The 27,767-nt window shown below is 41.8% G+C and overlaps 1 protein-coding gene across 2 annotated transcripts in view; it reads right to left on the bottom strand.

Moving 5' to 3' along the window:
- Nucleotides 1-27,767, bottom strand: part of Cmc1 (C-X9-C motif containing 1) — a 69,689-nt gene that overhangs the window by 777 nt on the left and 41,145 nt on the right. For both annotated transcript variants that reach the window (XM_075964235.1, XM_075964236.1), the window contains exon 3: nucleotides 9,857-9,947. In XM_075964235.1, coding sequence (XP_075820350.1) covers nucleotides 9,857-9,947 — 91 coding nt within the window. The remainder of the gene's footprint in view (nucleotides 1-9,856; nucleotides 9,948-27,767) is intronic.

Raw genomic sequence — 27,767 nt, 5'->3', positions numbered from 1 at the left:
CTAACTGTGCAAATAGAGGTATTGAATGACTGGCAATTTGTGGCAGATAGGCTGAAAGGGGCAGCAAGTTTTTTAAAGTTGGATTGCTAATAGTATTCAAGCAAGAAATGATGAAGGCCTACACTAGCCCAAAGGAAGAACTACATGTAGGATGCAACGGGATAAAACCTGAAGCATGATTAATAAAAACCAAGAGACATATTGGGGTTCAACGTGAGGGTCAGAAAAGCAAAACAGCCACTGGCTCTTACCTCTACCTCAATCTGAAATGGTGATCCTGCCTCCAGGAATCTCAGAATGAGACTGAGTGTTGTCTCTTCCCATCAAGGTCCATCAGAGATATATTTTAGATATAAAATTGGTTTTCAGAACTTCAGAAACCCACAGAACATGCCATTAAAAGTGTTTTAATAACATAAAGGCTATTCATGACATTGAGACATGCCTGCTCCTTGCAGCACCAATTTACTTCAAAAAAGGATGGAGGGCATTGAAGAACCTCCATATGGACTTTGCTTCCTTTGTAGCAAAACTAGGTCAAGAACTGCCCTTGCCTCAATTACTGACAATATACTGTCCAAACTGGACAAGCAGGACACAAAAGAAAGCAACTGCTGAACTTTGCTAAGACAAAGTAGTACAGTCCTTTAAAATTCCTGTTTCACAGTCTGTCAGATATTCTAGGCCTGCAGACCTAAGATGGATGCCCCAACGTTACAGAGTAACCTTGGGTGACTGTCTAGGCAGAAGCTGTCTCTGTTATTTCTAGAGTTCTGGAAGTTTTTGCTCTACACTTCCTGTTTACTCAGGTAATACTATATCCTTCTTGAGTCTCTCATAGTGTTGAAGACTTAAGACAGTTATATCATTTTCTTTGTTACTAAAGTCAAAAAAGAAACTTATAAAAAATGTAAAGTTTATAAGAATGAGAGACATAAGAGATTAAGTTATTTAAGAAACTGTTTTAAGGTCTAAAAAGGTATTTTTAGGTAAGCAATACAAGTTATGATAGAAAGTGGTTTAGGTTTGTTTTTTTGTTTTTTTTTTTTTTTTTTTTTGGTTTTTTTTTTTTGGTTTTTTGAGACAGGGTTTCTCTGTGGTTTTGGAGCCAGGCTGGTCTCGAACTCACAGAGATCCGCCTGCCTCTGCCTCCCGAGTGCTGGGATTAAAGGTGTGCACCACCACCACCTGGCTAGAAAGTGGTTTAGGTATAAAACTTTGAACTCACTAAGATAGGAGAGGTAAAAGAGTAATTTCTCTGAATCGCCAAATACAAATGAACTAGACATTAATGTAATCATTATTTGATAATTGTTATTACTGCATATATAATTTTACTGTGTTAAGAGTTTTTTACACAAAAAGGAGGAAATGTTGCATGATATTTGTTTGCACTATAAAAAGCTGAATGGCCAATAGCTAGGCAGGAGAGGTTAGGTAGGACTTCTGGGCAGAGAAAAGAACAAGGGATGAATCTGGGTGGGGGGGGGGGTGAGCCAGGCATGATTGTTCAGAGAATCCTGTAGCCTGACTGAGTAGCAGCAAGAGTGCCTCTTTATACAGAATTTAGTAAGCATGGAGAGATTCATGTGTTCCAAAATACAGATCATATCATTTTTGGTTTCAGACATGTGTTTAGCTTTTCCTCTTGCACACTGGAGTCATAAGTTTAGTCATCATTGATGAGCCATGACAGAAAAAAATTATCTTTTACAATCATTTTTACTCATCAACCCCGTAACACAACTTTTAAGTTTCTCGAGGCATATGACAGCCCATTCTCAGACTGCCAGCTTTGGGGGCTTTAAGGACAATAGACAGAAAATCTTCAAGCCTGCCTGGGCAGTTTGCCATGTCCCGAGCTGTTTATCAACTCTAAGTAGCCAGAGTGCCCAAGAAAACTGGTCAGGCCAAAGCTGCTACAGTTATTATTCAATTTCTGGCATAATACAGTGTCTACATTTTATATCTTTATAGAATTTATTTACGTAAATCATGGAAATCTTTTGTTCCTTGGTCATAAAACACCACAGTGGCTCTGCACAAGCTAACTTTTATAAAAAGTTCTGACACCTCATCTTTTTATCCACACCATTCTTTGCCTATCAATATAAATTTCTGTGTGGGCAGAGGTAACTTTGTTGCTATATGTGCCACATAATCACCTGAGTGTAGAGTAGGAAGAGGCTTGCAATCTGATCTGTGGCCAGCTCCTCTAGCCCATCCAATCCTGTTGACATTTTAAAGTTTACTTTGATCATCTTATTCCTGCTGCAGGAAGGTTTGCCCATCTACTGGGGCGTGGCCTCATAGACTATTTACCTGGATACTGAAGGGCATCCAGCACCTTCTCTCCTCACCCCTGATTCCTGTTTTTCTTGGTTGGATCTCATCTCCATCCACCATTCAAGCAGAGAATCCTGATTTGTAAGTTTTCCCCGCAAATAAATAACTGTCTAGCTCTCAGTTCTGAGCCAGTGTGAGATTTCTTTGAAGCGCCCAATATCTCTGCCTTGGTGTTCCTGAATTAAGTACAAGGATAGATGTTTCAGAAATATCTCTTATCTTCATAAAGAGACCTCTGGCTTCTCTAGCGTCACAACGCTAGAGAACGAGTGTAAGGAAGACCTTCAAGAGATAAGGTTATCTTCCTAAAGACCTTCAAGAGATAAGGTTATCTTCCTAAAGTGGGAAGGGTAGTAGCTCAGGACTTTCCTTTGGAAGCTTAGAAGCAGTACTCCTGGGAGAAGGCACAAATGACTCATAAGAAATTTTCCTTCAATCTAACATCCTCAAATTGTATAAATATTAAAAGTCCCCTCACGTATCCAACATGTGGAGAGCAAAGCCAAAAGCGGCACGGCGGCGTGGTGCCGCTCCACTTTGCTGGATTTTGCCAAGCAGCTACGCCGGCCTTACGACTGTGGCTGTTGCCTTCAGATATAACCATGCCAACAAGTAAAAAGCTATGTGGCAAAATGTAGATTAATAGAAACAGGTTAATTAAATTATAAAAGTTAGTTGTGGACAAGTCTGAGCAAAATGTCAAGTTTTCATAAGAAGTCTCCATGTCATTATTTAGGAGCTGGCAGACCCCACGAGAAAATCTGACAAGAAAGGCCAGCTACAGTGGCTAACGAGACAACACTGCCAGGGAAACCAAAGAGCTTCACTATCAGAAGGCTGAGGAAAGGTTTTGGAGGACTCAGAAGTAGTCACAGAACAGGGAAGAATGAAGATGAGAAGCAGAGACGAAGGAGCACAAACCACTACTATCTTAATGTGTCCCTAAAGGGGAGCTGCAGGTGCATGCATGCTGTGGCTCACCATAGAAATTAACAAAGAAGGGCACTTATTCTGGGACTTAATGTCAAAGAAAAGTTTCGATACATTGCGGCTTTCTTCAGCTAATATCAAATTCACCTTTGCTTCTTTGGTTGCTTTCTCTCTTCTAAAACCAACAGCAACAGTTTTCACCCTCCCTCCTCATGACAAACTAGACCCTGAGCTTCCTATATCTAGGGAGCGGGAAATGAAAGATATTCAAACAGTAACAAACAGTACCTATCAAACCAGAGTGGATCAGAAAGGTTAATGTTTACCAAGTGCCTACGGAGCACTAGGCACCCTGCTCAATGGATTTAGAGTGCTTCCCAAACATTCCCAGAACTGTCTCTTCTCACAGTGAGGACAGCCCCAGGTCTCAGAGCTAGCTAAGTTCTCACTGACCCTGTTGAGCCCAGGCTGTCCTCTGTGTAGACGGCTCCTGCTACTCTGCTGCTCTAGGGCTGCCCCACCTACAGAAGGTTTATGTTCAAATAAAAACATGTTATTTTAATTACTGAATTAGAAGCAAGAAGTTATGCATATTATTATGGAGATAGAAACCACAGGCATTTGGGCAAATTCTTCATGAAACTTCAAAACCTACTTGGGCCAAATCAAATGGGCGCTGCTGGGCTTGTACTACTTTGAGGCTTGGTTGGTCAGATAATGCTGCCCTCTCATGATTGCATGATAACTTGGTGACCCACTGCCACATACTCAGTTTCCACTAAGGCCCAAAACCAGACCAAGAGCTGACTCTCAGAGGGAGAACAGTTGTCTTCAGATGATGGTAGATACTTGCTCCAAGATCCCAAAGGTCTCTTCTGTGGTTCACCTATAGGAGCCTGACAAAGTCTCCAAACAGTATCCCTATCTGCCACTACCACCATAAGTACCATCAGGTCTGCTGGATCATATGGTCCAAGTGGTAGAGCAGCCTGCACGACAGCCTGGAGGCCTCACTTGAAGCTCTCAGCTTTCCAAGTCACTTGGTATATGGGCCAGAGTAACACACCCAAGTGAAGAATGTGCTCTCTCCAGAATCAGAAAGGCACACTAAATATTGTGCTTCTGTCCTGGTGGTGGGAGGAGCCAAGTGCAATAACTTATCCTTCACCTCAGAATGAAAATCTGCATGCTCCATACCACTGGACTCCTAAGAATTTCACTGAGGAGGAAGCCCCTTAAATTGGATTGGATTTATTTCCCATCCTCTGATGTATATATGGTTACCAACAAGTCCAAAGTGGTTGCTATCTCCTGTTTACTTGGTCCAATAAGTATTGTCATCAATATAGTATAGCAGTGTGATATTTTGTGTTAGAGACAGATAACCAAGATTCCTTCGAAGTAAGCTATGACAGAGGACAGGAGAGTTAATATACCATTGAGATATATAAAGGTATAATGTTGCCTTTGCCAAATTGCTTCTGCTGACCCCAATGAACAGGTATCGAGAAGAAGGCATTGCTAAATCAACAGCTGCATACCATGTACCAAGTGGTACAATCTGCTCAAGTAAGGACAGCACATCTGGTACAGCAGCTGCAATAGGAGTTAGCACTTGTGGTGGATTGAATGAGAATGGCCCTTAAGCGCCTGTGTTTGAATGCTAGATCCCTCATTGATCTGGGTGTGGCCTTGGAAGAGGTGCCTCACTCAGGCCTGGAAGCCTCAAAAGCCCACGGCAGGTGTGGTGTGTCTCTCTGCTTCCAACTTTCAGGTAAGACTTAAGCTCTCAGCTACTATCCAACACCAAGCCTGCCTGCCTGTACTCTATGCTCCCAGGCATGAAGGTCATGAGCTCACCTCTAAAACTTTAACGTTTTCTTGTGTAAGTTGCCATGGTCATGGTGACTCTTCTCAACAACAGAAAAGTAACTAAGACATTACTTGATTAAATTTTTTCAGCCAAGTCTCATTCTCCACTATCCAGCGGTCTTTAGTACAGGCCAGTTAAAGGGCGATGTGGTGGGAACCACTGCCCTGCACCTTTCAAGTCTTTGCTGGTGACACTTCTTCTAGGGATGTGGTAGAGGCAACTCTAAATGGTTTCCATTTGGCCTTTCCAACCACAGCAGCTCTCACTCCACAGTTACGGAACCACTGTGAGAATTCTGCCAACTTCTAAGTTTATCTATCACTACACCTACTGTGAGTTGGGTATCAGCCAAAACTCCATCAGTCACCTGCCCTCCATAAGTCCACAATGCTTCTTGGGGTCTCCCAGAATCACTGTCAATTCAGAACCTATATCCAACAGACCCTGGAAAGTCTGATTACTTCCTTTCCCCAGTGAACAGTTACCTTTGTAAAGGCTGCAGGTCCATGTGGGAAGGGAGAGGAGAAAGACTCACTGTTGTACATGGGATAGTGATATTGTCGTTAAGACCTGGGTTTTGTTTTGATTCAGAAACTGAAAATATAAGGAGATGTGATTGTGTGTCAAGTTGACAAAGGGAGAACTTGTCATGGCTAATCTTGGTTGGCAACTTGACTACATCTAAAATCAACTAAAACCCAAGCAGCTGGGCACACCTGCCTGTGTGTGTGGAGGGGGTTCTCTATCGGATCAGACAGGTCAGAAGACCTGTCCTAAGTCTGGGTTACACCTTCTGGTGGCAGCCTACCTAAACAGACATGGTAGAAGGAAGCTTTTGCTTTTCACCTGCTTGCACTCACTCTCCCTGCTGAGTCCTTCTATCCTGCTGGGGAGGCTGTCCTTCACTGGCAGTGGAACATACCTCTTCAGGATCCAACACAGACCAAAGACCAGCTGAGACAGCCAGCCTCGGGGACTGAACAACTACTGATGGTTGGCCTTCCTGTCACAGACAGCCACTGATGGACTAGCAGCCTCTAAGTCCCTCTAGTAGACCCCTTTTCTACAGAATCACTCTATCAGTTCTGTTCCTCTAGGGAACCCAGACTAGAACACATATATACAATTTAACAATTTTCAGCCGGGCAGTGGTGGCGCACGCCTTTAATCCCAGCACTTGGGAGGCAGAGGCAGCAGATCTCTGTGAGTTCGAGACCAGCCTGGTCTACAGAGCTAGTTCCAGGACAGGCTCCAAAGCTACAGAGAAACCCTGTCTCGAAAAACCCAAAAAAAAAAAAAAAAAAAAACCACCAATTTTCAAATTTGAACACTTAGAGTTTAAGACATTCACCTATTCATAATACTTCTCTACCATGATCAAGTAGAAGTCCCCACTGTACTTTTACTAAACCCCAAATCTCGTAACTAAGATGCGGCCAGATTTTGGTCTTGTGTTGTGTTGTTCTCATCAGCAGTGTTTCACTGCTGGAGAAGCAACAGCTATTCCAACCCTGTTTCCTCTCCACTTTCCTGTCACTGTCGCCACCTACGGACCACTCAGGGTGGTTTTGTAGCAGTCAAATCGACTCCTGAGGGAAATATCCATTTTGTAATTTCTGTAATAAATGGATTTCATGACTGGCTTTCCACATAGAGTTTTTAAAATTCTTCTTGTACAACACTCCCATCACACACACACACACACACTCCCAGAATTTTACTATGTAGCCTAGATAAGCCTTGAACTAGCAGTGATTACAAGCATACATCATAATATTCTACTCTCTGGAATTTTCACTGTACTTTTGGGGGGAAATGAGATATTCTAGACTGAGAAGGTGTGAAAGATTTTTCTGACCAAACAAGATGGAATGGTATCAGACATGGTTCCTCCTCTAGAGCCGAGAGCAGTGACACTCGGTGGAGCCCAGGCATCATGTGTCCAAAGGTCATCCCCGACTCCTCCCATATCCCCAATACATCTGGAATGGGCATGGGCACCATGGGAGATGAGACAACTGTTCAGTCCTGTGTGACATGAACAAGAACGGTTTCCTGGCCAAGGTAAAACATTCATGATGGAAGCAGACCTTTAGTTTTTGTTCTCATGAACACTCTGGGCTGGTTGCAAGGCTCTGCAGGTGTCCTGCCTTCACCTGTGAAAACTGGCCAAGGGGAAAGTGGGCCTTGACGCACACTGCCTCACGTCACCTGAGGGCGTCTAGTAAGGGCGGCTGCGGTGCGTGGGGCATCACCTGCAGACTGCGCGGAGGTGACCGCTACTGCAGGTGGTCTGCACTCCACTCCTCCAACACCTTTCCTCCCGCTGAAGGGCCCTGGTGCCTTTTATAAGGTCACACAGGAAGCACACACTGGCACTGGCAGTCACCAGGGCGAGGGAAATTTGAGGCTCATGGAAGAAATTCCAGCTGGCTCATAACCAGGGTTCAATGCTCAGGCACTAAATGCTGAGCAGATGGTCTCCAATACACAGAGCAGTGGTGTGCTTGTCCCCAGAACTGCAGACCAAAGTTTGTAGCTTTCTCTAACACTGCTTACCAGCTTCCTGTACAGACAGGAAGAGCCAGTTTCTTTCAATGACCTCCACAGACAATGAGTCTATGAGTCCAGGAACCTCCCAGGTTGGAATCCTGGCTGATTGCCTAGACCTCTTCCCACTGGAGAACACAAACCTGCAAACTGTTTTGGTAAGAGCTGTTTACCCACTGGAGCCTTTGTTATCTGGTAGGCTGACCTTCAGTCACCTCAGGAGGACTTGCTGTCACTCTCAAGGACAACGCACAGCAGTGAAGCCTGCTGAGCTAAGACAGAAGGTGGGGTTGTGTTGTGAGGAGGAGGAAGCCAAAGGTTTCCCTGTCTTGGGCTTCTTAAGGGCTCCAGCTGGAGTGTAAAACACAGATGGTTCTAGCACAAAGAACTTTGGTGGGAAAAGAATTAGGGACATCAGGATTCAAGAATCACCAGTCTCTCCCCCATCCCCAGGGTCCCTGTGGACCAGGGTGGTTTGGAGGCAGAGAACAAGACACTTTGCTGGGTGCGATGCAGCAAGGCAAAGGTATGCGCCCCTTCCAAAACTAAAGGGCTTAGGATAAGAGAGCTGCTTACTTTCACCAGCCTCCTGTGGTCTGTACACCCCTGGGCAGGTCTCTCCACTCTCATCTTGCAGGAAAAAGGCAGTCATCTGAGACTGACTGGTCTGTTTAGCAGGTGCTCCTGTTTTCTGGAGGCCTTAGTACTCCAGCCAGGGCAGACCCTACAGGAGCCATAGCCATACAGTCTCACGTGAGAGCCTCATTAACAACACTTCTGGGACAAGTCTCCTTCAGTACCTGTGGCTCCTCCCACTTCTCAGGCACCACTACCCTAAAGTTCCCCATCCCAGGAACTGGGCTTCCCTTCCTCTCCCCCAGTTTCTCTTTCTTATATAATTCAGCCATTTTGATAGTTTACTCTCCTAAGAAGTATCACATCACACTTACTTTTATGTTTCAAGGGCTGCACTTGGAAAAACAGAGGGAACAAAAGGTTGCCAGAATTAAACATCAACTAACAACTTACTAAAATATTTTGGGATATTATTTGTCAATAATGTATATACTAAACACATATGGAGATGAAAACAAAAGGGGGCTAGAGAGATGGCTCAGTGGTTAAGAGCACTGGCTGGTCTTCCAGAGGTCCTGAGTTCAATTACCAGCGAGTACGTGGTGGCTCACAACTATCTATAGTGGAATCTGATGCCCTCTTCTGGCATAAAAATGTACATGCAGATAGAGTACTCATACATAAAATAAATATATCTTTAAACAAATAAAAAAGAAAAGCACCTGCATTCAATGGAATTTGCTTCTCTCTCTCTCTCTCTCTCTCTCTCTCTCTCTCTCTCTCTCTCTCTCACCAGGCTGTCCTTAAACTCACAGAGGTCTCCTGAGTGCTCAGAGCACAGGCGTGTACCCACCACGCTGAGATCCACATACACTCATTTGAAGACTTAAGGAACTAAGCTGAGACTGGTAGCTCCTAGTACAATCCCAGCCCTCAAAAGGGAAAAGCAAAGGGATCAGGCCAAGCTCAAGGCCACAGGGAAATCCAGGCTGCCCAGAGCTACACATTCAGACCCTATCTCAAAACCCATAGCCAGAGAGTTTGGGAATGACCGTGACATACTCATCACTATGATTCAAAATGCTGCTTTAAAAAGAATTGATTAGGCCTGAAATGGCTGCATAGTGCTATGGCCTGAGTTCCATCCCTGGATCCCACAGTGGAAGGAGGGAAGGAACCAATTCCTGAGAGTTGTCCTTTAACATCTGCATACATGCTGTGACACGCATGCACACACACATCATAAACACATGATAATATACCTTTTAAATTTCATAAGCTTCAAAAATTGAAATTTACTTTTATAGCTTTCATATTTTTTCCAACTTTCCTAGGAGTTGAAACAAAAAGAACAAAAAGCAGGCTTTAGTAATTCTATAAACAAACCTGTTGTAGAAAGAGGATTTGCTAAGCCATGTAGAAAGTTACACATATAATTCTGACAAATGTAAAGCCAAAGAGTTCCTTCCTCATGTTTTCCTCTCTTGGGATAACCTGTAACGTGTTGATGTAGAGGCACACATAACAGGCAATGAGTTAAGTGGCATTCTCTGACCGACAAGCACTGAGGTGACTACTTACTAAGCAGTTAGACAGTCTTTCAGTGCAGAATTTTCTTTCCGGCATTTTACCACCATAAGGATTCCAGAGTCCTTGCAACATCTGGTAAAATCTGAAATTAAAAAAAAAGACATTACATTAACATGACTTTAAAATTCTAACAGAGTTTCAGCTGGGTGGTGGTGGCGCACGCCTTTAATCCCAGCACTTGGGAGGCAGAAGTGGGTGGATCTCTGTGAGTTCAAGGCCAGCCTGGTCTACAAGAGCTAGTTCCAAGACTGGCTCCAAAGCAACACAGAGAAACTCTGTCTCAAAAAAACCCAAAACAAACAAACAAAAGTTATAATTGAGTTTCTCCCTTAGAATCCATTATCCAGACTGTACATAGTCCATGCTCAATAACACATGGACACCAGTAAGGGCTGACTACGAGCACGGCTCACTTTATAGAAAGGTTGTGGGAGGAGGACCTGTGAGATAAAGGCAGGACGCTGCCTGGAGACACACAGACTACAGTGACCATGGAGGATTTCTAATGGGAAGAGCATATTCCAAGGGAAATAAGCAACAAGAGTTAAGACTTCCCAGGACTGGGTGTCTGGTGTCCATCCATGTTTCCTCTCAGCACATGGCAGAGCTGAAGGCTTCCCTCTGACACCACCACAGCCTCCTCCTTCTGAAGAACCCTGCAATGTGCCTGAACAGCTAGTAACAGGGCTCTCGTTCATTACCAAGTCTTAAGACACCATAAAAATTACAATAAGTTTCTGTTTCATTTCCACCCAGGGATCACACTGCACCTTTGGTCTCTGGGGCCACACCCTAGCCACAGCCAGGTCACTCTGCCTGGCACTTGCTCTATCTCTCATCTGCTTGCACCCTACTCTCCCCACAGGCCAGTGCCCTTTGCCCTGAGTTTTTACAGCGGTCCTCTCCAATGCTCTGCTACTTGGTGGCTACTGTGCTTCTAGGAGTTCCAGGCTATGCTCTACAGTAACTATTTTGCTGTCAAGTCGTCAGTCATTACCCCCATCAGGTGTTAAACATGATGTCAGTCTCACAAAGAAGCTGTAGGGGTACAGTCTCAATGCTTTTAGTTCCTGTAATACAAATGATCAAGTTTGCCTCTTCCTTTGAGCCATGTTCTGCTTTCCTATCACTAAGGAATAGAAGTTACGTATAATTAGCTTAAAGAAAGCAGATAATTTCAGGAGTCTCCACACAGCTATATACCTAAAATATGTGAAAAATATTTTGAACCACAGCAACCAAAATGGATTGGGTTAAATTAGATATGTACAAAACTTACTGGCGCGAAGTTGTCCAAAACTACAGACACACCTGTATATACCACAGCAGCACTGCTAGATTCTGAACAGAGCTGGCAGAACAGGAAAAGGGACCAAGGGATACAGTGATCAAACAAACTTAAATAATGTATAGATATGATATGGTCATATAAGATATGACATGATCAGATAAGATACGATCACAGAAAAAAGTCATGGGAAGTCCTCAAAGGGAACGTGTCCATGAAGTTAATGCAGAATTGACCATTTGGACTATAGGGGTCTTTAAAAGAACTGGCATGTTGGTGGGGAGGTCTTTCTGCCTGTGTGTTGCTTTTACTGGTTAATGAATAAACAATTGCTTTGGGCCTATGGCAGGGAAGAACAGAACTAGGCAGGGAAAGCTAGGCTGTATGCTGGGAGAAAGAACAGTGGAATCAGACAGAAGCCATGGAGCCACTGCCAGAGTCAGACATACCAAAACTTTGCCTGTAAGCCACAGCCATGTGGTGATACACAGATTAATAGAAATGGGTTAAATTAATAAGGAAGAGTTAGCCAATAAGAAGCTAGAGCTAATGGGCCAAGCAGTGATTAAATTAATTCAGTTTCTGTGTAATTATTTTGGTTCTGAGAAGCCAGGATGAACATGCAGCTCCTTGCAACAATTGGCAAGTCAACGTGGGTAACTACATCCGCATAAAAACCTGAGAAAGCATAAAAATTAATTCTAGACACAAAAGAACAGAGTTAAGCATGGTTTGCTAGAGGCATTTTCTTGGATGAGCTCTGTTGCTAGAAGCAAACAGAGGTATAGCTCCTTTAGGAGAGGTTTTCCTGATTCAGCCTTAGTAGGAAAGAAGTCTTGTTGTTTTGAAATGCTGGCTTTCTGGGCCATCCTGCAGGCAGGAGGTCTGGCTACAGGGCATTTGAATGGGGTTTGTAAGCAGAGTGCTGCAGTTTGCTGGGTTGCAACATGGACTGGCTGTGTACCTGAGAATGAAGCTGTATGTATGTCTCTCAGAGGCATGAGCGGCTCCACCATGCTGGACTGGGCAGGAAACCAGGAAGTACCATATATATCATAATAATGGTGCAGCTTAAGTTTCAGACTGGGTGGGCAAGCAGGAAGTACCATATATACCATAGTAATAGCATAGCTTAAGTTTTAAGAAGTGCTTAGCATTTTAAAAGGTGCTCCTCCTGGACAGTAAAGAATTACAGATATGCAATAAAGACAAATTCAGATGAGTTATAGTGTTGGACAAATGTACATTAAAAAAGAGAAGAAGAAAAAGAATATAGAGAGTCATAAAATAAAGTTAATGCTTTAAAAAGGAGGGGGTAAAGTCTTTAAAGAGACAGAGTACAGATAGTCATAGATTAAAAGGAGCAAAAAAAGCCACGTAAAGATGGAAAATTCACAGAGAGTCTGGATTATGTGTATTATTGTGTTATCTTTGAGTTTTTTGACTGCAGACAGACATCTGATTCTGGGGGCTGCTTAGCTAAACCAACATATATATTTCAAAGATATCTTGAATTAAAAATTTGAGTCTAAGGATATGTTGCTTTGGATAAGAGGTTCTTCTCTGAATTCCAGAGAGTGAGAACCTGTGGATTGCTTCCAGACTGGTGTGGTTTGATGGGACAAGACACACTCCCCCAGAGATTGCTGTGACTACCCCCAAAAATTACTGTGCCCATCAGCAGGAAACAGTATGAGGAAAACTATGCCCATATTCCCAAATAGTGTCTATAAATGTTTGTTTACATTTAAAGGGGGATATGATATAGATATTAATAATTTGCATGGGTATGGATCTTGGTTTATTGATACAAATTTAAAACCAATTTTGTTATATGTACATGTATTTCTGACCTTGATTAAGGTATTGTGTTTGTGTAGCTCATTTAAAAATGTAATGTATAATTAAGAAATATAGGCTAATAGATGATAATCATCTATAATAGTCAAGTTTATAGTTATGTTAGTTAGGTTTTTTAGATATATAGGGATGTATTTCAATTAGGTATTATTCAAATCATTCAGAGACCTTCAGAATATGGCATTTAAATGTTTTAAGAAATTAGGACTTTTCATGACAGTGAGACACATCTGTTCCTGGCAGCATCAATCTACTTCAAGAGGAAGGAGGGCATCGAAGAGGCTCCTTATGGAGTTGGTGAGCCATATGGGCAAGAAACTGCTCTTGCCTGGACTGCTTAATGAACTAGACATGCAGTACCCACAACGAAATGACTGCTGAACTTGCCTAAAGGTGAGATGATCCTTCATGAAAGAGTCAGTGAGACATTCTGCATGATACAGAAGAAAGTGGCTGAAAAACTACCAATATAGGCAGAACTGTCTTTGAAATTTCCTGCTTTGTGGAAAAGTCTGCTGGATACTATGGGCCTATAGGCTGAAGATGGATGCCCCAATGGTACAAAACTTTGGGTGACTATCCAGGTAGTGAGATGTCTCTGTCAATTCTAGAGTTTTGGAAGTTGCTTACAATGCACTTCCTGTTTACTTAGGTAATATCATATCCTTCTGGAGTCTCTGATGGAGTTGAAGAATTCAAGTTATAGTTTTCCTTAGTTATGATAAAAATAAAGTAGATATAAATATTTTAACTATAATTCTTGCTTGATACCTGTTTTGTTATATGTAATATAAGAATTGCTTTGGGCCTATGGCAGGGAAGAACAGAACTAGGCGGGGAAAGTTAGGCTGTATGCTGGGAGGAAGAAGGGCGGAGGCAGAAAGATGCCAGGGAGCCTCCACTGGAGATAGATGTGCTGAAACTTTGCTGGTAGGCCACAACCTCGTGGTGATGCAAGATTAATAGAAATGGGTTAAATTAATATGTAAGAGCTAGCCAATAAAAAGCTAAAGCTAACGGGTCAAGCAGTGATTTAATTAGTACAGTTTCTGTGTGATTATTTCAGGTCTAAGCTAGCTGGGTGGCCAGAAACCAACAAGCGGCCTCCCTTCTACAGCATGTTTAATAGCAGGGATAAAGAAGTGAGCTACTGTGCCACGCTACGACCTCATCACACCTGTGCCAAACTGGTCCACTCAGATAATGGCTTAATGAAACATTATTTTCATCCTGAGTTTTGCCTGGAGGAAAAAAAAAATGCTAGTTGGCAAATTTCCAGACCTTTTTGGAAAACACAGTAGTTACTCTCAAGAGTTTAATTCATAAATTTAACAAACCCAACAATATACTTGTTGTAGAATATTATTGTAACTGTGAAGGATGTATTACTTTTGTTCACGCTGCATTTGTGTAATTATGAAAAGATGCGTTGCATTTGTTTCACCTTGCCTGCCTAACGCACCTGATTGGTCTAATAAAGAGCTGAACAGACAATAGCATGGCAGAGAAAGGATAGGTGGTTTTGGCAGGCAGAGAAAATAAATAGGAGGAGAAATCTAAGCTCAAAAAAGAACAGGAGGAACAAGAGGAAGAGAGAACAAGGGAGACACCAGCCAGCAGACATAAAGAAACAGTAAAAGTGAGATATACAGAAGAAAGGTAATAAATCCTGAGGTAAAAGGTAGATATAGAGAAACAGGCAAAGCTATAAGAGCTAGCAAGAAAAGACCTAAGGTAGGCCCAGCATTCAAAACTAGTAAGTCTCTGTGTCATGAGCTTGTTGGTGGCCCAGAAGAAAAGGCCTGGTACACCGTCCTGGCTTAGTTCGGCACAGAACACTTGAGCACCACATTGTTTTAATATCCATTTCCCCAAAGGAATGGAAATGTCTTAAGGTGGAAACTGACAGAAACAGCATTTTTAGGTTCTACTCAGTAAGAGGTACCGACAGTCGTTTCTCTTTATCCAAAGCTCTTCTGGAATCACGGTAACTGGCCTGAAACCTCAAGACGTTTTTGTAAAGGGTTCTACCATGTGTTTAGCAACACATTTAAAGAGGATCTTTCTTTCCTCCTGCACTGGCATATACTCATATAAGAATACTGTTGCCAAGTGACTCTAAAATGATATTCTAACGTCTTAAGTGTCTACCTTCCCATTACGTTAAATCTTAAAGAGCTTGCATACTCAACCCTATCAGTCTTTGAAAATTAATGAGAACTATAAAAACTATACAAAGAATTATAGGACCCAAAAAGCCCTAAAAATTAGGAACTATTAAAGTAAAATTATGAGCTACAAAAATAAATTTTCATTTAATTAAATAAATGTTAATGTAATGCAAACACAAATGAACCAGAGATTAAAAAGACTAAGTTATAATGAAGCATAATGAAATATGTGTTAAAGACCTTCTTCAGCAAAATAGCAAAGATGTGAAACTCTTTTAATCTCGGTATTCAGAAAGCAGAGGCAGGCAGACCTCTGTAAGTCAAAAATAGCCAGGTCTATAAAGTGAGTTCCAAGATAGCCAGGACTACAGAGAGACCCTGTCTGAAAACATAACAAAAACAAAACCAAAAAAACAAAAGAACCCTGGAAATTGGAAATCAATATTTTGTACAACCTTCATTTTATTTCTAAGAAACTGTCTAGATCATATAACAAACTACTGATAAAAGTCCTTATGTATAATAAAGGGTGCATCAAAAAATGTCTAGGAACAGATTCTGTCTTCCCATAACCCTTCCCTAGGCAAAAGCCATCCCATCTCCTCCCTGACCCCTCTGCTGCTACCCTCAACCCCAGGTGACTCCCAACACTGAGGAACTGTATCCCTCCCTGCATTCCATCCCTGGTGACCCTTCCCCAAGCCCACACCAGCCCAGCTATCCCTGGCCCGGCTACTGGGCCCTCTGCCCCCAGCCCAGGAAGACTTTTGTCAAGTAGGCCCAGTACACACAAGCAGGGACCTGTGGGAGACTTGACTGCCAGGGGACCTATACCCCCTCCCTGGATCCTAGCCCGGTTTCCTTCCCCAGGCCAACACCTTCCCAGCTTGTCCCTGGCCCCGCTGCTGGGCCCTACCTCCTAACCCCAGCAGACTTCACCATGGAGGCAAAGAACACACCAGTCACAACTGGTGACTGGCCCTCCTGTCCTGTAGCCTGGCCCCTCCCACCTCTCAGCACCAGCACCACTGCTAAGTGCTGGCCCTAACTCCAGAGGACTCCCACAGCTCTGGTACAGTCCTCACCAGTTGACAAGTGGTGCCTACCAGCTGAACTGTTGCCACCCCTGCAATAGGACAGCCCAACCCCTGCCACCTCATCATCCTCCCCAAGTCCAGCTCATAAGCCCGCATACATTCCACACCCCATCAGCTCTACCACAGGCCAGGATGATCTTAGGTACCCCAGGAAATGACTCAGGCTTTACTGGAGGCCAGGCCGGATCTAGAGACCCAAGAAGACTTGGGCTTTACCAGAGGCCAGATGGGATCAGGGACTCAAGGCCTCCCCAAAAACTAGTAGAAACACCCTACTGGATCTGAAGACTCACCAATTCCCAGAATTCTTGGCCATTTAGGCCAGGAGACCAGAGAGGAAACAGAAACCAAGGAAAAAACACCCATCCAACAAAGACAAACACAGGATTGAACACCTAGACCTATAATCAACCCAAACCCAGCTGCCTAAATGCCAGTGTAAGAACAGCCAATAACAGAAAGGGTTACCACCAAAACCTAACTATCTTACAACAGCAAAACCTCAACATTCCAACACAGCTAGAGCACAAGAAAATGAGCTGAAAAATAACTTTCTGAAGATGACAGGGATCCTTAATGAGGACATGAAAAAAAAATCTTCTAAAAAATTGAGGGGAAAACAACCAAAAAATTGGAGGAAATTAGCAAATCTCTTAAATAATGTCAAGAAAACCAAGAAAAAACAGTGGACAGAAAAAAATAAATGTTCAAGACCTGAAAATGGAAACAGAAGCTATAAAGAAAACACAGAACTGAGAGAACTCTGGAAATGGAAATCTGGATGGATGATCAGGAACCAACAATGCCAGTATCAGCAACAAAATACAAGAAATGGAAGAGAGAATCCCAGGCACTGAAGACATGATAGAGAAAATAGATTCGTTGGTAAAAGAAAATGTTAAAGCTAAAAAATTCCTAACACAAAACACCCAGGAGGTCTAGGACTCCATGAAAAGACCAACCTAGGAATAACAGGGATAGAAGAAGAATCCCACCTCAACAGGCCAGAAATATATTCAACACAATCATAGAAGAAAATTTCCCCAACCTTAAAACAGGCATACCTATCTATAAAGGTTTTTTAAAAAATACAATAGACACGACCAGAAAAAAAAACCCCTTGCCACATAATAATCAAAACAAAGAATATTAAAAAAAATTAAAAAAAACAAAGAATATTAAAAACTGAAAAGGAAAAAAGGCCAAGTAACATATGGATCCCAGCCCAGACTAATATGCCCAGAAAACTTTCAATCATCATAAATGGAGAAAACAAGATATTTCATGACAAAGTCAAATTTAATAAATATCTATCCACAAATCCAGTCCTACAGAAGGTACTAAAAAGAAAACTCCAACTCAAGGAAGTTAGTTATACCCATGAACACAGGCAATAAATAATCTCACTCTAGCAAACCCAAAGAAGGGAAACAAACACTGCACCCTCCCCACCACCACAACCACAACAATAACAGGAACTAACAATCACTAGTCATTAAATTCCCTCAGTATCAATGAAACCAACTTGGCAATTAAAAAGACACAGGAGACCCACAGCTGAACATTCATCTGAGTTTGAGAACCCTGTGCATATCACAAAATAACCCACAGAAACAACTAACCTGGCTCATAGGAACTCAGAGTCTGAACCAACATCCAGGGATCCTGCATGCAAACAACCTAGGCCCTCTACATATATGTGACAGTTGTGTAGCTTGATCTACCTGTGGGACTCCTGACAATGGCAGCAGGGGCTGTCCCTAATGCTTTGTCTGACTCTTGGGAACCTACTCCTTCCTTATACTGGATTGCCTTGCCCAGTCTAAATTTGGCAGGCGGGGGCAGGGCGCAGGGGGGCTTAGTCTTATTTCAACCTGATATGCCATGTTTTGTTCATACCCATGGGAGGCCTGCCCCTTTCTGAACAGAAATGGAGGAGAGGATTGAGGATGGGGGCAGGCAGATGGGAGGTGGGAGGAGAGAAAGGATGGAAAACTGTGGTTGGGATGTAAAATAAATAAATAATATTTTCAAAAATGTCTAGGCAGGACCAGAAGTCTAAGATAGTGGACAAAACAGTAATTTATAGTGTATTTCATTATCTATAGGTATAGTTTCCAGTTACTGTGATATGAACAAACTTTGAGGGAGTGTCTAATAACCCATACACTGAGGGATCTAAAGCTATGAGATACTTGCTGATGGTGGTGGCGCACGCCTTTAATCCCAGTACTTGGGAGGCAGAGCCAGGCAGATCTCTGAGTTTGAGACCAGCCTGGCCTACATAGTGAATTCTAGGATGGACAGGGCTATCTGGAGAATCCCTGTTCTGAAAAACAAAAAACTAAAAAAATAATAATAATAAGATAAAAAGTCAGATACTTAATCTTGATCTTTTACATTTTTTTTCTTCACTTAAGGAATTTCATGGATCACAGTATTTTATAAGCACAGTTATCCAGAACTAAGGTATTTACTGAGACAGAATAGCTTTAAAAGACACATTTCTAAACAAATCTGTTACTGACGGCTGGAAAGATGGCTCAGCAGTTAGAACTTCTTGGTGCTTTTGCAGATGACCTGATTTCAGATCCCAGCACCCACATGGTAGATAGGTCACAACCACCTGTAACTCCAGTTCCAAAGGAATCCAACAACCTCTTCTAACCTCTGGAGGCACCAGGCAGACACTTGGAAGATACATACACCTGTATACAAGCAGAATATTCATATACATACATGATTTTTTAATCCAGGTCTCTAACTAGAACCACTATTTATATCTCCATTATTTTTTTAAAAATTAACTATTTTACAATTGGCTTTAAAGGTTTTTTAAAAGACTTATTTGTGTATGTGTGTGTGGAAAGGTGTGTCCACATGAGTGCAGGTGCTCAGCGAGGCCAGAAGAGGGCAGCAGATCCCCTGAAGATGGAGTTAAGGAAGGTTGTGAGTCACTCCATGTAGATGCTTTTTGTCTGTCTGACACTGTTGTTCATTACCACCTCCTCAGTTTCCTATTGTGTATAGAATTTGTCCAAAACAAAGTTAGAAATAAATAAATATATAACATGAACCTCAAGAACTTTGTGGAAATTACAAACTTAGAAGGGAACACTCAGACTCATCTGTTTGCTAGAATATATATTTAATGAGATAGAAATGAGATTCCCAGAAGAAGCAGTCTGCGTGCAGCTGGCCCACAGAGCATTTGGGTCTATGGAAGAACACAGGCCAAAGATGTGCTAGTGGTGCTAAATAGGGCCTCAGATAGCCCTTAATACACTGCTCCACAGAAGAAACTGTTTCCCCATGTAATTTCATTATTATTCTCCTGCAAGGCACTTAAAGTTATTGATAGTAACAACACTGGCAGCTACAACAGATTGTTCACTGTGTGTTGGGCACTGTACTAAATGCTTTATGTGCAGAAGAACTCACCAAATAGGCACCATTCAGGCCAACAGAACAGACCAGCAGGCCAGTGTTCTCAAGACCCCATCACTACCACAGAAACAGTGAGTCAGGGCTGTGTGCTGGTTCTTACTGAATGGCAACATAGTATTTTCAAATATTTTAAGCGAGAATTTTACACATTAGAAAGTGGCTTCTCCAAACTGAATAGAATGGGCTGATTTTCTCCTGTATTCATTTTTCCTGTGAGCTGGTAAGTTTCCCTAGAGCTCCTGCCACGAGCACAGGTGAAGGGTTATTTATAGGGACAGTGGCAGACACTTTTGTTATCTATTTGAAAAGGCCAAAGAGAATAAATTCATAAATGCACAAGCCTTCCACAAGCTTCTCACAACAACCATGCAAAATGAAAACCTCTGCATTTCAGATCTGAAGTGTGTCATGCACACACTGTGACAGAAACACAGACATTTGTGTCTCTCCACAAGGTCAGAACCATTGTTTTAAAGAATAATGGCAGGCTGGGCGATGGTGGCGCAAGCCTTTAATCCCAGCACTCAGGAGGCAGAGACAGGCGGATCTCTGTGAGTTCGAGACCAGCCTGGTCTACAGAGCTAGTTCCAGGACAGGCTCCAAAGCCACAGAGAAACCCTGTCTCGAAAAAAAAAAAAACCCAAAAAACCAAAAAAAAAAAAAAAACCTAAAGAATAATGGCAATTTCACAGGCTACATCGTCAGTATATTGACTGCACTTGCCAATTGGTACCAATTACCCTTGATATCTGCTTGATGAGGGATTAATTTCAATCTTAATTACTAATATTAGCTCTCAGATCACATATCAAGTAGTAATTATGTCTCTGTCTCTCTGTTCTCTCTCTCTCTCTCTCTCTCTCTCTCTCTCTCTCTCTCTCTCTCTCTCTCTCTCTCTCCGTGGGTGGGTTGTAAAAGGTTAAAGAGGGAACAAAGTTCAAGGATGTGGAGGAGAGCACAGATACCAGGAATCTAAACCCACTGCAGGTAGTTAGATTATTAACCAAATCAGTAGGAAAGCTAGTTCGGGGCAAGGCTCTGGAGTGACCGGGGCTGCAGAGGTGGGGTAGATAGGACCCCGGAAACCGTAATAGTGAGGTGCAGCACCAGGTCTGGACACATGAACAGACCAGTGCATGGCAGTATCGGAAGGCCCCAATAGTAGTAAGGGACCTCGATGGGCTCCCGTCTCCACCGCAGTGTTCTGTGTGGAATGCAATGAGGGCTCAGTAAGTCCTTGGTCTGGTATGTTTTTAGAATGTCTGTGTGCCCACATGGTCTGTATCCCCTTTGTTTCATTTACATGTGGTGCAGTATTTTTATTTTCAGGATTAAGTTATTATCAATCTGTGGTTCACATGCGGGGCTGGTGCCTGCATATGCAATGGCATGCAGAGTCATCCTTTCTCTGAGTTTGCACTTAAAATGGAGCCAAATGCTGCTTTGTGAAATGGAGCCACCAGAGCAAGACACAGCTGAAAGCCAATGTTCCACACAGTCTGAGGAGCTTGCTGCAGTGCAGGGCAGGGCATCCTGATCCCAACAAAGTGCTGCCAGGAACTGACAAGGAGCACAAGTAGGAGATTCTCAGGTGGCAGCATCCATGAACATCACTCATGATGAGAAGTGGAGGGCTGAGAGAGAAGCCAAGCCAAAGAACCAAGTCGTCAAAGAGTCTGTTTCTTCCATCTTCCTGACACACGGTCTATTTATAAAACAGAATGGTGTCCACCCTGGAATGAGCTGGGGTGACAAGCACTCACCACGCTGCTTCTAAACAGTTCCGTGTCCACATCGATGGCAAGAGCCTCAAAGTTACCCACAGGAGCAGCTTCAGTCGCCTCGTTATGTAGATAACTATTACACATATCTTTCTAAAGTAAGGTGATTTGTGAAGACCCACAGAGAGAGCATTACACAAGCAGTCGTTAGAGGAACAGCATATTCATAGCCATGGCCTATCTTTCTGTTCGTCCCCACCAGCTCTCTTACTACAGCACGAAACAGCACACAGCCATTACACACAGCACACTTGCAGGTGCTGGTCTCCAACTCTCCTCTCTTTTCTGAAGGATGGGTTTCCACGGTAAATTTGCTGAGCTCAAGTATCTCCTGCCTTGCCCTGCCCCAGGAGCTAGGATCACAGCACAGGGAGCTTGTGCCACTAGCAGTCCCCAGGATGGAGAGGATGCTAGTGATGCAGGAGAGTATCACTGCTCAGAACACAAGCACAAAGCGGCAGTGGAAGAATGGGGAGCCACAGCTCTGGTTCCCTCACAGCAGGGACACTGACAGTCTCAGGGACAAGAGTTGAACAAACTGTCTGTCCAGCATTTTGGTACTCCGTAAGCTTGGAGCCAAGTGTTAACTTAAAACAGGGGGAAAAAAAAGTAGTTCTAGGCTGGGAGATGTGGAAAGGGAACCAGGACCAAGGGAGTGGCGTGAGGAAGCCATTATCACCCTTTTCCAGTCTCTGTTTAGCAACACCTGGTGGGAACCCCGCTGAGACTTAGAACTCCCCATTCATCACCTTCCAGGGCTGTTTCCAATGGATAGCTTAATTTCCTTAAATACTCATTGTTCTCAACTACAAATTTAGAAATTTCTTTTTGTGAAATGTATGTCTACATTGTTTCATCAAGTGAAAAGCATTATTTCAAGGTAAAAAGACTCTCAAAAATCACACTGTAGGCTTTCTTCTAACTGAACAGTCACACCCACTGCCAAAATGAAAGGAATCCAACAATAATATGTGCTACCTTGGTGGTAAATAAATCTAAATTCACAGTTTTAAAGAAAAAAATGGGGGGAGGGGACTAAAAGAAACGGTGCCCCAAATTTAATTAGACATTAGTAAGTATAACTATCACTAGTTAACAAGGCAAATCGATCCTTTTAGTTCTGGCTACGACTTATTTCAAGATTTTACGATGTTGCTCCTTAAAACCAGGTCCTATGGAGGTGTCATTGCACCATGTATACTTCTACAACACTTATGATATTGCTATCACACTCTTAAAATAGATGAGAAGCCCATGCCACATTTCAGACCAACGAAATGCTTCTGACTATTTTTATTTCAGGAAATAAACATTAAAATAATTCTTTACTGCTCACTTTTTTCAATGTTGATCAGTTAAATAAAACTATATAGGGTTTTTTCTCTTCTTTTATGTTACAAGTATACTTCAGAAGTTGGTATTTAATCACTTGGTTTTAGCATTCAGTTCTAGATAATATGTTACAAAAATTGTGACAACAAAAGCATTTTGTGACAAAATTATTATGCTTTTAATTTTCTATTAAATTATGATTTATTAACATTCTGCACTTTAAAGATTAGTCTGTGTCTAGAATGAATTTAGTGGTGCATTTAATGCGACAAGAAGCTAGGAGGATGAACATGGAAAGATCATTCTGCATTGCAGTGCATGAGCTGTTTGACAATTCAAGCGCAGTCCAACAGCAAGCTTCTCTCTAGATTGATCACGGCTCAGTTAACAGCACTGAATATCTAATATCTCCAACTCAATTAATTCTCACCTGATTAACATCAGACTGATATTCAAACTAAATCATCTCTCCAGTCAAGTAGAAATCAATATTTCTGATTTTACTTTTAAATTACAATAGAAAAGAAAATGCATGCACCTTCCATATGCCACGAGCGGCTTTCCTGCTCTACCGTGGCGTGGCTAACACAGCTGATTAAAGTCTTATTCTAATTTGAGCACCGCTATGTAGCAGGAACTGATTAATCTGAACCCAGAGATGGGGTAAGGTAATTAAATATATCTTATAAAGGGCAAACAGAATATTGACATAAAATAAACTTAACTTCTTTAAAAAAAACAAACCTCACTGTTTATCCAGCTCAAGTAGTTAAGAATAAAGTTATATTAGAGATTGACTGCTCTGAGAAAATAAAGATATATCAGGCATATTTCTAATGGGCCCCAAAGCAGCAACTCGTCTCTAGACCACATCCCTTTTGTAACTATCCTCCCCAAAGGGCAGGCACATACCTGAAACCAAGCCAATTTCTAAGTGGCTTTCCCAAGAGGAGGAAAACATGGTGACCCAGCCTTGGTGAGTACAGAAATCACCAAATCCTCAAATAAGAGAGACCTTATATAAATTTATAATCATTACTGTAAGAGAGAATGTGGAATTTACCCTTCTTCAGCTCCTTTCAATTTAACAAGACAAACTGTAAAGCCAAGTTATTTGCTGTGTTTATTGATCAGAAATAACTGTTTTGTTTGTTAGCAAGCTCAAAAATTTAGAAGAAAATTAGAAAAACTGAAAATTTTTAGAATGAAAATTATAACTAAATGTAGTTAACTAGAGTTGATAATTCTGAGTAGTGTAAATCAAAACTGTGTTGTACACACAGTACAGGTATATAACAGAACTGCTGTTACAGTGTAATGTTAGATGCATTTTATATATAAAATCTTATTTATAATGTAAAAATGTACTCTTTTATTTCTAAACTTCACAAACTTACATTTGCAGGTAAGGGAATTGAAAGGATCACAAAACAACAAACTTCAACCTTCTATTCTGCTAAGTAGTCTATCAAACAATATGAACACAAATGACTAAATATTTAAAATACTGCTAATGCATTTACGATGTCAGATCTCAGACCCTGTGCTACTCATGTGCAGGCACAGAGCACTGTGCTAGCATCAGCGCCAAGGGAAGCCTTGAAAACTTAGAAAACGCTACAGAAAAAAAATTCACTTTTGTTCTTTGTATTATTACGACCTTTATTAAAAGACTAAAAGGGAACTAGACAATATAACTCATCTCTCAAATACACACTTTTGTGCCATAGGAACAGAGGTGGAAAGAGTAGATGCTACAAAGTCTTCTTTGTGAAACTCCACAAAGAATATTTTTAATTTTAAACCAGAATGTCAACAGGGTTGATTGAAATAAATAGAAATAAATTAATGCTAAATAATTACTAAGGAAGTTTTGTTTATGGAAATGAATAATTCAGTGTTTTGCAAACTAAACTCAAGCAGCAGCTGCTTTGCTGACATTAAGCTAAAAAGAGCTTCCTTAAAATGAAAAAGCTTGAACAGCATAGGATCATCATGTTTTCCATGTCAAACAGAGTATGTTATTCCTAGGTCTTCTGGGCTTGGTGTAAAATATGCCACAGTTACAATACTAACCAGCCAATCATGTAAGGAGTCTCAGCATCACCATTTTCATGGGAAGACTCTGTCACATTCTACTTAACTGAATATATGCATAATTTCTGGCCTGTTACATCTCATAACAGCTGGGAAGAGAGAATAATTCAGATTTCTAACAATCTGCTCCTAGCCTGCTTGGTCCTAGGTTTTAAAGTAATTCCAAAATGAGCCCTAGACTCTCAGTCTCTCTTCTATTCGAAAAAGAGCAAAGAATGGCGTTCCAAGTTATCAGACTAAAGAGACACTGTCCTGTTTGCTCTTGTTACATAACACCCGAGTCTTCCATTCAAGCAGTCAGCAGGTATTAACGTGGAAATGTTTAAAAGGTTACAACTACCACTCACGCTCAATCTGATGTCATAATAAGACACCAACACCAGTCACAAAGGAAAATGAGGTCCTGTGCCCATGTGATCTCTGTTGTGCACGGCAACTAAAGCCTGCAACTCTTTGTGGGTCATAAAAACATGGCAGAAAGAAAGTAGTATCCTCTGACTTTGCTTAACTAACACACAAGAAGTGCATATGAACATGCCATTTACATATATGCATGCATACTATCTAGATCATGTTGAACACAAGCACCTCCTCTAACATCTGTCCTATCTTTGTGATGACAACATCCTTCTCTCTTTCTCCCCATTTGGTTCTATGAGACAGTCTGACTGCATCACCCATGTTGGCTTGAACCTTGCTGTGGGGCAGAGGCAAAAGTCACTGGTCTGGTGCAGGCTACTTCTTATCCTCTACAAATTCTACATTTTAGCTCATTCTTCTATTAAGTATAGACTGAGCATATCTCTCCCTCAAGCTGTGTTCTGGCTGTGTGGACTGTATGTGTGAAATCAATCAGAACACTGTCCTTTGAAGCTTATTCTCAAAGGCAGACAGGAAGCGAAGCACTGTGGACTGTCACAGAGTCACAAGAGGACAGTGGAAGCCGGGGCTAACGAGGGAGCCATGGGATACATTTTCGGTAGGAATGTCCAGGAAGTACCCTCCGAGGGAACTGTCAGAGGAAAAACTTAAAGAAGCAAGGAATCCAACAATATAATTTCAGTCAGTAATACCAAAATATCTAATTCTGTACACAACAACCCAAAAAAAACTTACAAAGAAAAATGGGCAACGAGAAAGAGAAGAGTAGACGAGACTACTAGATGATTCCTAAGCACGGCACAGACGACTACTAGATGATTCCTAAGCACGGCACAGACGACTACTAGATTCCTAAGCACGGCACAGACGACTCCATCAACCATTCCAAAGGCACAGCTGTTAGTGCTAGCAAGTGTCTCAGCCAACAAGACTTACATTTCAAAATACCACATGGCTAGCCCTCAGGTTACATACACACAGGCAGCGCTGTACAGAACAAGCAGGTTTTATTTATGTATTTAAAAGTGAGTACACACACACATATGTGCACACACTTATGCGCGCAAGCACGCGCGCGCACACACAAAACAAAGAAAAAGAGGCTATGAATTTGAGAGAGTGTAAATGGGCTATATGGGAGGTGTTGAAGGGAGGAAAAAGAAAAGAAGGAATGATGTAATTATCTTATAATTTCAAGAAAAAATACATTATTAAAAAATAAAAATAAAAGGTTTGTAATAAAAGCAATCCGTTGGGAAAACATTATTCATGAGGATATCTCTGGAGTTGCAGAATGTAGAAACTTCATCTTATTTTGTTTGATTTTGCTAAACAAAAAGCATCAGGAACTAAGCACTGACACAACTTCTCCAATGGAAACAAACAATTAAGGGCTAAGTCCAAAGCAGCAAAGCCCGATCTCTACCAGTGCTGACTCATGGGCTGGAATGACTGACCTAGAAGCCACAGCCTGCTCTAAGGACCTCTGTGTGAGCCAAATCAGTGACTACACACAGATTTTCTAAAGAGAGGCCGGGGACTAGAAACACAGTCAGGGACAGAGCATGGGGCTGTGGGTGACACTTCCCAGCACTGCGAAACAAAGTTGGGCAGTGTGATGGATACACCACAGGCAGGACAGAGGGGACAATGAAAGTTCTCACTCAAAGGCTCAGGCTAAAGAGTTGTTAAATTTCTAAAAGTAAATGAAATACTCTTAACTAGTCTGAGGTTTCTAGTATTGCTGATTTTTGCTGGCTTTAACTTAGCTGCATCATTTCCATTAACTTCTTGTATTAAGAATTTTCTTTGTGCTTGCAAAATAGAAGATCCACTCCAAACTTCCAGCACTCAGGGTCTACACACAAGTCCATCTGGTGCACTTTTAACTTGTTTTTGTTAAATAACTCCTTCAGAAAATAGCACATCTGTTGAAATACCACATACCCAGTGCTGGCATAACCACTTAAGTCTTCCTAGCTAAGCACCACACTTACTTTTAGGAAACAGGAATTTTGTATGTTGGCTATGTTTCCTTTAACACATTATTTTCAGTCTTCAATGTACTAGGTATAAAACGGAGGATGAGAAACATCCCAACATATTCCCCTTAGATTTAAATGATTCCAACTACAAACAGCACTAGGCTGAGTACTACCATTGTTTTAAAAATCTGCAATTCTTTAGAAGTGTTACCTTTCAGTACATACAAAATAAAAAAATCGGTTCACACACAAAGTGTTCAAACTATTTTAAAAACTAAATATACTCTGTTATAGAGTGCATTAGAAGGAATGTTTTCTATGCTCTTATCTTAAGGATCAAAAATACACACATAATAAGAAATCTAATTCAGCTATTAGCCCAGTATAACATAAGCCCAATTACTATGCATAAAGAATAAAAACTCAGGTTTATAATGGAAATGTCTACTGGTGGGCACCACTG

The sequence above is a fragment of the Microtus pennsylvanicus genome, chromosome 3, assembly GCF_037038515.1.
Source record: "Microtus pennsylvanicus isolate mMicPen1 chromosome 3, mMicPen1.hap1, whole genome shotgun sequence".
Taxonomy (NCBI): domain Eukaryota; kingdom Metazoa; phylum Chordata; class Mammalia; order Rodentia; family Cricetidae; genus Microtus; species Microtus pennsylvanicus.
The sequence above is the reverse complement of the archived record's forward strand: the minus strand, read 5'-3'. Positions and strand labels throughout refer to the sequence as shown.